Source organism: Octopus bimaculoides, chromosome 10, assembly GCF_046866305.1.
Source record: "Octopus bimaculoides isolate indiv1 chromosome 10, ASM4686630v1, whole genome shotgun sequence".
NCBI lineage: Eukaryota > Metazoa > Mollusca > Cephalopoda > Octopoda > Octopodidae > Octopus > Octopus bimaculoides.
Window position 1 is genome coordinate 79,416,694 of NC_142937.1, and position 12,773 is coordinate 79,429,466.

The window sequence follows — 12,773 nt, forward strand, 5'->3', positions numbered from 1 at the left end:
TTCTGCAACAAGCAAAAATGTTAGTTATAAAATCTCCCTAAGAGATCAACGCAGTAGTTGTACTGACAAGTAATAATTGTAGCCACCTTAACATGGATTCTACTGCGGTTTTTTAACCCCAAGAAGACATCTCCTCTAACTGGTTAACGATGCACGGCTGCATCTGATAAAATTGCAAGCAGGGGAGTGAACACCTACCACCTCCTAGTGATGGGACCGCAGCTGTGCATTATTAACCGGCTAGAGGAGATGTTCTCTTGCGGTGCAGTATAGTCTGCTCGAATGGGCAGCCATGTTAAGGTGGCTACAGATATTACTTCTCGGTACAACTACTGTGTTGATCTCTTAGAGAGATTTTAGGAATAGGTTTTGAGTTTTGTGATAAATGAGCCATTGTTTTTAATAGTTAAACAATCTTGTTCGACATTGCCTGTTACTCTTAAAAGTATGTGTATGTATATAAATATATATAAACTGCGGTTTAAACAATAAATTACCTGCCTCTGGATACCTTCTAACGAAGACGGTACCCACACAATTAATTTCCAGGAGTGCCTTCGGATTTAAATATCCCCTGGTTGCTTAGATACTTCAGACTACCCCTGAAATATTGAAGCAATCCTATCATTTACCTATATAAATATATATATTTATAAAATCATCATTTTACATCTGTTTGGTATCCATGATAACATGGGTCGGACAGTTTGATGGGATTCGGTGGGTTAGAGTATTATGCCCTGCTCTAATATTTCATTTTTCTTCTGGTTTCTGTGGCTGGGGTGAACTTCCTTACATCAACCACTTCACAGAGTATAACAGGAATAGCTTCTTTTTTCTTTTTATGGTACCAGCACTATAGAGGTCAACTTAAGGAAACTACTGGATATTTTTTGTGGCACCAGCACTGTTTAGGTCACCCGGCAATGTGAAAAAAGATTCCTCAAGATGCAAGGAAAAGATTTATTGTGAGAGGATGGTACTGGAGAGAATAACAGAAGGAACTGTGTAAAGTATAAGACTAATGGAGGTAGTGGAGAGGGAAAGAGTAATGTTAGACATTAGTGTGAAGGAGACAAAATGGTTATAGAATGGGTTGAGTAATGCGAACCCAGTCTGTCTGCCCATACCAGTATAGGTTGACAGAGTGTGATAGGGGAAAGACTAACAAAGACAGTATTAGATAAAGTGGTTACTGAGAGAGTGAGAGGATAGTGGTGATGGGGGATGTACTACACTGTTACACATGGGTGAGTAATGGGAGGGAAAGGTAAAGGATTAGAGTGAGGGAGTCAGAATAATAATAATGGAGGAGATGCAGTGCTACCTTGCATTATATATGAATAGTTAGAGTGGTTCATGGAGGAAAGATTAGGTGATAAAATGGGGCTGTGGCATATCTTCAAGATAACATTTCCAAGAGATCATGGTGACTGAAAAATCAGTGATGGTGGGTAAAAGTTGCCAGAGTGCAACCCCTCCCTATTCAAGCATCATGACATAAGAGGAAGGAGGGGAGCAGGATATATGTAGTGGAGGTATGGGGAAGGGGGAAATATTCAATATGCAAAAAGGGGATAATTTCCTTTCAGTTATTGGTAGCACGGCACAGTGAGTAGAAGAGATAAGTGGATACAGAATAGATCCAAATTGTTAGGAGAATAGATGGTGATGGGATGTAAAATGGGCAGCAGACAGTGTGTGCATGTACAAAATCATAGGGAAATGGTGTATGCATTAAATTGTACTGGATCTTGAACCTTTCAACAGTATCATGAATCATCAGTTGAATCCATCATTTATCATTTTCATTAGCTATAACATCTTGGCATAATTTTTCACATTTTCCTCCCAAGTCTCCCATTCACATCACCCATACAAGTGCAGTCTCTTTTTATGTACTATATCTGCTGCTTGTTTGCTTCTCATTTCATGCACACTAACATGGCACATGCTTGCCTCATTTCTTTCTAGTCTTTGCAAGTCCTTTGCATTTATAAGCCATTCTTGCTGCTATGTACAGTGTACTTTGCACACAAGCATCATATAATTTACCTTTCATCTTGAAAAGTAAGCTCTTTGTTGCCACTAGAGATAATAGTTCTTTAAACTATATCCTATGTTATCTTATTCTAGCTATCACATTTTCAAAACAGCCACCCCTGTTGCTAGTTTAGTCACCTAGATAACAAAAGCAGTCTAAGCATTTGAGAGTATTCCCAAGTGCTTACTGTCCCAGTTCACATGAAATCTATCTTCTTGGTCAACCCATTTGTGATCCCACTACACCTTTTGTGTGTCCATTGATTACACTGGGTACCTCATAGAATTTCTTCTGATTCCTTTCCTACAGGTGAAGCATAACCATTTCCCTGATGCCAGAAGGTACTTGATAAATTTTTTGTTTTCACTTAGTTTACTTTAAGGGCCTTCAGTTCTACATTCTGCTTCCATTTGTGGAATTTCTGCTCCAGTTCTTCTGAATTTGCTATATAAGAGTTAAGTCATTAAAATATTAGTGTTCCTAAGGGCAGCCTGTCTTAAATACCTCTGGCATGGCTTGGAGGAGTATAATAAATTGGAAAGGACCGAGAACTGAGTCCTTGATGTGCTTCCACCAACATACTAAATTCACCACTGTACTGTTTTGCTGATTTTCATCTTGCTGACTGCCCTTTGTATATAACTGGTATGGTCCTCAGAAATCGTTCATCTATTCACAGTTTCCTAAGTGATCACTAAATTATAGTATGAGGGACCTTGTTAAAGGCCTTCCATAGATTGACAAACACTAGGTATAGGGGTTTATTCAGTCATACATTTCTCTTGCAGTTGTCTCATAACTTTGCATTAGTAACACCTCTTCCTAGAAAAATGCCAACTTGCCTTTCATCTAAATATATCTTATCCTTACCCAGTTTTGCAATAACCCCTTCTGTAACTTCCACAGCCTTCTCCAACAATTTCATATTTCTTTTAGCAGCATCTGTTATTTTGCTTGATTTGCGGCATTGGACTGTGACCTTGCTAGGGCACCATCCTGGAGGGTTATGTCAAATTGTTCCCAGTATTTATTTTACCAGTCCATTTTATTGAACCACTAAGTTACATATTCTTAAACAGTCCAATATTACTGCTGTCAGGCATAAACTAAAATACCATGCGCGCGCACACACACACACAAAGGGCTTCTACCCATTTTCTGGTCATTAAATTCACTGGAAAGGAACTGATCAAACTAGGATTGAATCTGATTTTGAAGTAATCGTCTCCACCATATAGCCATTCCTGTTTCTTATAATGAATTTGTTTTTACAATCTGCCGTACATATATAAAATAAATTTTCATTATTACGTCAACAGTTATATAATATTGTTTTCATATTTTTCACTTCAGGAGATCCATATCCACAATTTGTTAAACGAAAGCTACAACCAATATTCAAGACAGCTGAAAATATAGAGGAAGGACCAGTTCGTGTATCATCCCCACCTAATCCACTTTTTGAAAACAGTGAGATACAGTTTGCTTCTATCTGATAATTAGTAATGAAAACAGTAGGGATGTTGCCTTGAGGTTTGATGATAACCAGTCTCCTCAGATCTCAAGAACCTTTCTTGCAGAATACAAGATAGTATTTTACTTCTTCAAGTGAACAATTCCAATATTCTTTTGTTTCTTCTGCAGTAGTTTGGCTGCTATGCCAAGTGCACCAGTTAGCAAGGAAAATATATTTTACCTTTTGTCTCGTTCAATCTCATCTGTGTGGTTAGGTCTGATATTTCTCAATTTCTTTTCTATCTACTCTATTCTCATATGTTATTGCCATGTCTGTGATCTTACATTGTTTTCTTTTTTTTTTGCTTGCCCTCTACAATCATATCTGGTTGCCTTGCCTTAATAGCATGATCAAGAATCCTATAATTATTATTCACCCTCACAATCTTTGGTCCATGTTCATACTACTTTTATGGCAACCACATACTTGGCGGACATACCTATCCACCTTTTCCCGACATAGTCATGCCTGTGCTTTACTCATTTTGCGTTAGCTTATTTCATATTCACTTACGAGATGATTTATGCTTTCGTCTTCTTTTTCACATTTAGCCTCTGATAGAATTTTAATAATTCTAGTCATTATCAAGTTAATGATTTCTAATTTTGGGTACAAAGTCTAAAACTTTTGGGAGACAATTTAGTTGATTAAATCAACCTTAGTATTTAATAAGTACTTTATCTTATTGAGCCTGGAAGGATGAGAGGCAGAGTTGACACGAGTTGGATTTGAAGTTAATATGTAAAGAGTGGGAACAAATTTAGCAAGGTATTTTGTACAATGCTCTAATGATGCTGCTTCATTCAACTGCTCTAATAAAATATTTCTAAATTTATTGAAATATTTTGATTTCGACTTTTAACAGATGATCTCATAAATAAACTGAAGACTAATCAAGTAAAAATTCAAGGTGAGTCACTCATATTATTTTTTTATTTTATTGTTAAATTTATTACCAGTAATATATTAATTTCAATAAAAGTTGTTATACTCTTTCATCATCATCATCATTTAGCATCTGTTGTCCACGCTGGCATGAGTTGGACGGTTTGACCAGGGCTGGAAAGCTGGAAGGCTGCACCAAACTCCAGTGTGATTTGGCATCGTTTCTATATCTGGATGCCCTTCCTAATGCCAACCACTCTGAGAGTTTAATGGGTGTTTTTACGTGCTACCAGCATGGGTGCCATTTGCACGACACCAGTATCTGCCACAACTGTGATTTTGCTTGGCTTGATGGGTCTTCTTCTCAAGCATGACATAATGACAAAGGTCTTGGTCCTTGTCTCCGTGAAGCCCAACACATGAAAGGAGCTTTTCATGTGTCACTGGCATCAGACATTTTGCCTCCATGGGACCCAATACTTGAAAGGTGCTTATTACATGCCACTGGTACAGGTGCCAGTTGCATGGCACCAGTATCTGCCACGACTGTGATTTCACTTGGCTTCATGAGTCTTCTCAAGCACAGCATATCGCCAAAGGTCTCAGATGCTAGTCGTTACTTTTGTGAGGTCCAAAGTTTGAAGATCATGCTTGACCACCCCCTACCATGTCTTCCTCTACCACAGATTCCCTCCACAGTTAGAGATCAGCACTTCTTTACATAGCTGTCCTCATCCATATGCATCACATGACCAGCAAAGTAGTCTCTCTCTTGCTCACTACATCTGATGCCTCATATGCCTAACTTTTCTCTCAAGATGCTTACACTCTGTCGAATATGCACACTGACATTGCACAGCCAGCAAAGCATGCTGGCTTCATTTCTTTCAATCCTAAGCATGTCCTTGGCTGTCACAGCCCATGTTTCACTGCTGTGTAGCATAGCTGTTTGCACACAGGCATCATACAATCTGCATTTCACTCTGAGGGAGAGACCCTTTTTTGTCAGCAGAAGTAGAAGCTCTCTGCACTTTGCCCAGCCTTATCCTCTTGGAACATCCACTCCGCTACTAACTTGGTCACCTAGTTGACGGAAGCTATCAATTACCTCTAGCCTACCCCACTGGCAGTTAATCGAGTCTATTTTCTGTATATATTCGGTGTTTATTGTATGTGCATCTTTTACACACAAAAGCTATTTTCCCTGTTAACCTTTCTCTGATATTGCTCCACCTCTTACATGTCCAAAGCTTACACCGGGTGTATCTTATGGAGTTTCCATCTATGCCTTAACTAAGGGATTTATGATTTGTCTGCCTTCCTACTTACTAAGACTTTGGTTTTTGCTAAGTTAACTCTAAGGCCCTTCAATTCTAGACCTTGCTTCCATACATGAAACTTCTCTAGTTGTGATTCGGCTGTAAGAACAAGGTCATTTGCATAGAGGAGCTCTCGGGCAGCCTGTCCTAAATTCCTCTTTTATAGCCTGGAAGACTATGATGAGCAAGAGGGGGGGGGGGGGGTGAGGACCAATCCTTGGTGAACCCTTACTTGTACCCTGAATTCTTTGCTGTACTCGTTGCTAACCCTCACTTTACAGGAAGCGTTCTTGTACATGGCTTGTACAGCTCTCCCTAGTTTCCGCATTGACCACCAGATAAGGGATCAGGGGACCCTGTCAAAAGCTTTCTCCAAGTCAACAAAAGCTAAGTACAGAGGTTTATCTTTGGCTAGGTATTTCTGCTGCAGCTGCCTTACCAGAAATATAGCATCACTGGTGCTTCTACCTGGCACAAAACCAAACTGCATCTCATCTAGACTAACTCTCTACCTAATTAATTGGGAAGAGGATGATCCAACAAACTGATACCTCTGTAATTATTTCTATCTAAGGCATCACCTTTACCTTTGTGGCAGTTGACTATGGTACTGCTACACCAGTTATTGGGTATGACTCCTTCATGAACCACCTGATTTACAATATGGACTAGACCATAACCCACACCGCCAGATATTTTAAGCATCTCAGTGGTGATTCCTGATGGGCCGGGTGCTTTCCCTGTCTTTATATCCTTAATTGCTTTATCTACCAAGGTACTGTTGATTTGGATAGTTGGTCCCTTAACTGGGTCGACATTTGGCAGACTCTCCTCACCCATTCATTCTCCACATTCAACAGTCTTTCATAATGGCATCTCCCAGCCTCTTTTATTGCAGATAAGGGTTTTAACATCTTAAACAGTGATATGGCACAGCATCAAACGTTTCCTATATAGGAATAATATACAAGTGAAGCCTGCCAAATTACTACAAATATTATACCTCTGAATCTCAGGAAATCTGCCATCGGGATCTAACATATATAAGTTTACCAACGATATTTTTCTTAGATCACAATAACAAGGTCTCATCTTTGGATTCAGGGAACACTTTACTCTTCATCATTTCTTGATCTAAAAATCTCACATGTGACCCACATTCAAGTACTGTTCACATATCTTGGATGGTACGGCTACTGCACACATTTACACGGACATCCTAGCTTACACTCAACATGTTAAATGTATGACTTCATGAGAAGATACAACTGAAACATAACTGAAAATGTTGTGGTTTATTCTTTCATAAGATATTTTGGTGGGTAGGGAACATAAAAGCAGGGCTTGTGTTAATGGTAGTAATTCAATTAAAATAGTTAATATCTTTCTCTCTTACAGTAGAAGCAAAACATATTGTTATGCTGTTCAGATAAAGAAAAGTGAACAGATAAAGAGGGAAGGAGTATTATGTTACAAGTGTCCTTAAACATTCAGTTGTTGGTGACATCACAGTGCTGTTGGTAGTGGTGGTAATAAATATGGCACAGTGTAAATAATATTGTCTTTTTTCCAGAAATCTGTATTGGCTGTAAGTCATCAGACAAAACGATTGTGGCACAGCATCCATTGTTTGAAGGAGGACTCTGTGAGCAGTGCAAGGTAATTATTTTATATTTTTCACATGTATATGCCTGTGTATCCTCCTCTTTCTCATTTCATACTTCCTTTTCCATACTAGCATGGGTTGGACAGTTTCTTTGGGATAAAATTTTCGTGGCCTGATAACCTTCCTTTCACCAACTTTTGCTGCTTATTACAACAGACAGGGATGCAAAACACACATGTCAATACATATCATATACTTCCTCCCTAAGATCCTATCATTTCTACCTGTAACTGCCTGAAAAGAGTCATTGCCACTCAGCTCAATACCTTCCTCCTAGATTCGCAATACTAAACATACTCTCTTCCCTCTTCAATTCTTCTTCCCCCCTCCCCCCCAGTCCTTCCTGCCCCATTTTTGCCATGAGTGTCGTCTCTCATCATAATAGCCTCTCTTCTGCCTGGCCCCTCTTTCACTATTATTTATCCTAGAACCTCCACCCTTCTCTGTCGAACAGAACTTGATCTTACTCTGAATTGTTTCTCCTTTATGGGCAACATTTACTCACTGTTTCCTGGAATGGTCATTGGCATGAGAGAGGTCCTCAACTGCACCAGTGCATTTAAGTTCCTCATCATTTTTAAGATTCACTGATCTTAAACCCAGAGCTCTACAACTATTATGTTGATAACTGTATTGGTACCACTCCTCTCTCTCTTACGAATATTTAAACACTTTCATCTCATTTGCTAGCTCCTTCCAGTCCTCTCTCCATTTCAGATAATCTCCCTTAATTTTATTTACTGTTTCTGTTTACCATCCCACCCTCTCCACTTTTATTTTATACGAACCCCTGACTCCTCCTCCTTCCTTGATTTTCCTCCTCTTCCCCCCCCCACTGTCTTGTCACTGCTGAGGCACCCACTACACTCTCTGAGTGGTTGGCGTTAGGAAGGGCATCCAGCTGTAGAAGCTCTGCCAAATCAGATTGGAGCCTGGTGTAGCCATCTGGTTTCACCAGTCCTTAGTCAAATCGTCCGACCCATGCTAGCATGGAAAGCGGACATTAAACGACGATGATGATGATCCACCCCACCTTTATTTAAACTACCCTTACACTCTGTTTGGAACCCTAACCCAGTGCATCTGTTTCCTTCACCTACCACCACCGTGTCACTCTGCCCTTGCATTGTACTTCACCTTGTTTCTGCCCTTTCCCACTATTCTTTTCTTTGAGCTTTTATTCAATCTATGCAACCTCGTCGTCCACACTGCCTCCTTCCACGCACCAACCACTTCTCTCAATTGCTGCACTTTCTACATTGAAGATTCTTTCGGATGCATTCCCAACAACCTCATACATGTGCACCGATGTTCTTGCAATTTAATGTAGATTGGGCTGACTATGTGTCTTGCCTGTGAGGACTCTGGCTGAAGCTCCTCTCCACCTTGCCTCTTGAATACAGCATACATCAACACACCTCCGTTCAAGCATATTCACTCTAATTTTTGTTGTTGCTTTGTTATATTAGATTACAATGTCACTAGTGTCTTTTGTATAATCATTTTTCTCTTCATTGTCACTTAAAGTAAGTTGAAACCAAAAACAAAAAAAAGATTATTTGGCTGTTTATAATCCCTTACCTAGGAAATGCTTTTGTGACATTAATCCTTATTATAATTGTTGTTATTCATTTTCCAAAATTTTTCAGGAGAACATTTTGGAAACCATTTTTGCTCTTGATGTTGACAATACACATGTAAGTTAATATTTCAACAATTTTCTGTTAAAAGTGAAGATCTGTTGTATTGCATAGTTGTAAATTACTCAAGTTCATCTCATAATTCTTCTTGTGTGTTGAGCCTCAATATGAAGAGAACTGTGATAGGAAGGAAATTTGGCCGATCAAGTTTAGTGGCTCCCTTCAATATTTGTTGGTATTTCCTGGGGGATGAGAGAAGGGTGGAGGAGTCAGAGCAGGTTGATTTCTAAAGGTATCATATTAATATCTGATGCTTCTGTGTCAATAATAAAACTATAATAAGAAGCCAGATCTTTTATTTTTATTAAGTTGTAGATTTAAAATAATATTAACTTGAGAAATGACAGTTCTAAAGCTGTCAAGAAGAAATAAAAGCATCACTGCCACAAGAATCAGCAAAAAATAAAAGGAGCAAATATTAACAACTTCAAGAAGTTGATGATGAAGTCAGTGTTTTTGCATGTTTCTATTCATTATGGTGTCTCTCAAATCCATGGAAATAAAATGGTATCAGGAACCAATGTATATTTGATGATTTGACAAGTTGAAATGATAAGTAACTGGTTGAGTCTGAGCTGATGTTTTCTCATTACCTAAATTTTATTGGTACCTCCATGTTAGCCACTACCCCCCCCCCCCTTCCTCAAATTCAGATATTCTATCACTGAAATGATGGGTTTGTAGCTTGGCATTATCACTTTATACTAAAGATGAGAGACTCTTGGCTGAAGGCAAAATTTTGCTCAGATTTTTATTTCCAACAACTTTCTGGTGACGTCTCTAACAATTCATCTGAAAAAAAAAAAAAAAAAGAAAGGTTGAGCCTTTGGACCAAAACAATAATTTAATACAAATAACTTTTATAAATTTGTCAAATTAAAGATCCATTATTTTTCTTAGTACAGAAAAAATTTACTCTTGGTTCTAAAAAGTCACCCCCGCCTCTTCCTTATACCAACATCACAAATAAGTATATTGTTAAGTGAGGTATTTTTCAGCTGCTCTTATATTTCTTTAAAACAAAAATATTTTTATTTTGTTAGTAGTGTTACATAACATTGGATGCCGGAACCTTAAATTTTTTTTGCTGTATTCCTACAATCTTGTAAAATCAAGTGAGTTTTAAGGGTAGTGAAAGGTGAAGTTCTGTACTGTTGTTGGCTGTTGATTTGTCTTCTGTTAGTTCAGCTTGAGAATACTCGATAAAAGCTTAGAAGCAACTCACAAAGTTCAGCAGGTCAATCTACATGAACTTCAGCTTTTTAATATTAATGGGTTTCTATTGTTGGATATGTTTAAGACCTAGAACTTGTGGTTTCCACTTTCACAAAGTGGAGAACATATGAAAATCTTTTGTGGAGCTAACGTGTTTAGGCAGTTAATATTTTGGGGATTTTTCTCTTAGATTCTATGATGTAAAGAATGTGAAAATAGTATCATATGTATTGTTAATTTTTTTTTTCAATTTGCTAAATATTTCTGAATTGTGAAACAATCTTATTTTGTATACTTTCAGGCTTTCTGTAGTATCTGCAGCCAAAGTGGTCAGCTGTGTATATGCAGTGTACCAGAGTGCAATAGGTAACATGCTTTTAGAAGTGCAAGAATGTGATTTTGTAAATAAGCCAAAACACTAATCCTGTCAATTAGAAGATTACTATTTTTAAATCTCAGAGAGATATTCAGCAACAGTACTTTGGAGTAAAGATTGTTTGCCAACATAACATGGCAGTCCTGGTTTAGGACGAATGTTGCTGTAATTTAGCCCCAGGAGACATCGTCTCCTGGGGCTAAATTAGAAGACATCGTATAGCTAAATTAGGAGACATCATATAGCCAGCTGGCTATACAATACGATCTGTGTCCTTATATTTTTGAACAAGAGAATTTAGCACACCCAGCGCTACCTCTAGCCAAATAATTAATTCTGTGCTGATGAAGGGAAAAAACCTGGAAATCACAATAGACAGATATTGTTTTGAGCTGAGTTGGGGTACTAGATTCCCTTGTTTGAAAATATAAAGCCACAGATCATATTTGTATAGCCAGCTAGAGATGATGTATCCTGGGGCTAAATTACAGCAACATTCGTCCTAAACCAGGACTGCCATGTTATGTTGGTAAGCAATCTTTACGCTAATCCTGCTATTTCATGCCTTTATATACCAGTTGTACTAATCCTAGCATACTAGTTATAACACAATAGTTATGATATACTTATTGTTTACAAGTTATATTTTTCTAATCATACAAAATTTTACATCAGTGTTTAATTGTGCTATAAAAAAGGTTATTAATCACCCAACTTTGTTGTAGAGTCTACTGCATTAATTGTATCCAGAGTTGGGTTGGATGTGATGCATGGGATCTGGTAAGTTAATTCTTTCATAATCCATACAAATAAATGTGAATTTGTGTGTCCGTACATTGTTTCTTCTTTTTTCTAGACAAGAGACTTCCACTGAAATAGGAGTTCAACACACAATAGGAGTTCAGCACACAAAGAAAAAATTATACATACTTATATCTATATTCTCCGAAATATAAAGTCTGTGCATGTGTCCACATGGATTACTACTCTTTCAAATGATATAGATTTGAAATTAGGATCATCTTGGGAGTGTTTCTATACTACTTTGGTCCACTAACCCACTGCAGAAATTGGGCCCTCTTTATGCCATCTTCAGTTCTTAGCACCAGCAAAATGTGAGTGAAAAGAAGCCACACTCATTGGAGAATTATTTAGCCTATTCAGAAATTGGGTGGTACACAAAATAATTAATATTTTTGGAACTCTCTTAACTTTTACAATAAAACACCTTTTGTGTTGGTTTGGATAAAATGCCTCTGACTAGCAATTTTGTTATTGATTAAATCCTTTCCCTCCAAACAAAATCCTTTGAACATGAAGTGATGTGCATTTTCCTGATACTGAATCCTTTCTCCAAGCAGTAAATGTTCTTTTATACCACTTGTGAATGATAAAAATTCTTCATTGAAAATATATTAGTCAAGTTGTATATAGCAGTGTCATCTTAAACTGCTACAAAGATAAAGGAGGTGCCTTAGAGAATTCAAGCTGCTAAAGTCACAGATCAATTGTGCCATGACAGAGTTGACTTACATGAAATGCAGTTTGGTTTCATGCCTAGAAGAGGCACCACAGCTGCAATCTTTCTGTAAGGCTACTACTGGAAAAATATTTGGCTATGAATGGTTTTTATTGATTTTGAGGTGTTTGAAAGGGCATTGCATTCAGTAGTTTGTTGGAAATTAGGTGTTACTGAATGGCTTGTTAGGGCTGTACTAAGATGAAATAGGCCGTGTCAGAGTTGACAATGATTTCAGTGACAAATATAGTGTGAAGGTAGCAGTTCATCGGAGTTTAGTTGTCTTCCATTCATCATTGTCCTACAGGCCATCACAGAGGAGTTTACAACTGGATATGCCTAGGAACTCTTACATGTTTTATGATCTACTTCTCATTGCTGAATGAGAAAGAAAACTCCAGGCTTGGAAGCTAAACTTAGAATCAACAGGTCTTAATGTAAACTTGGCTAAGATGAAGGTTTTAGTAAGTAGGAAATAAAACTGAACCCTGATATTTGCTCTATATGCAGAAAAGGAATATTTATAAACTCTG

The 12,773-nt window shown here is 37.9% G+C and overlaps 1 protein-coding gene across 17 annotated transcripts in view; it reads left to right on the top strand.

Annotated features, from left to right (window-relative positions):
- The window catches only part of LOC106869540 (DNA (cytosine-5)-methyltransferase 3B), a 72,042-nt gene that overhangs the window by 43,630 nt on the left and 15,639 nt on the right, over positions 1–12,773 (top strand). For all 17 annotated transcript variants that reach the window (XM_089358842.1, XM_089358836.1, XM_089358833.1 and 14 more), the window contains 6 exons: positions 3,398–3,514; positions 4,426–4,470; positions 7,338–7,423; positions 9,080–9,127; positions 10,647–10,711; positions 11,447–11,501. In XM_089358842.1, coding sequence (XP_089214968.1) covers positions 3,398–3,514; positions 4,426–4,470; positions 7,338–7,423; positions 9,080–9,127; positions 10,647–10,711; positions 11,447–11,501 — 416 coding nt within the window. The remainder of the gene's footprint in view (positions 1–3,397; positions 3,515–4,425; positions 4,471–7,337; positions 7,424–9,079; positions 9,128–10,646; positions 10,712–11,446; positions 11,502–12,773) is intronic.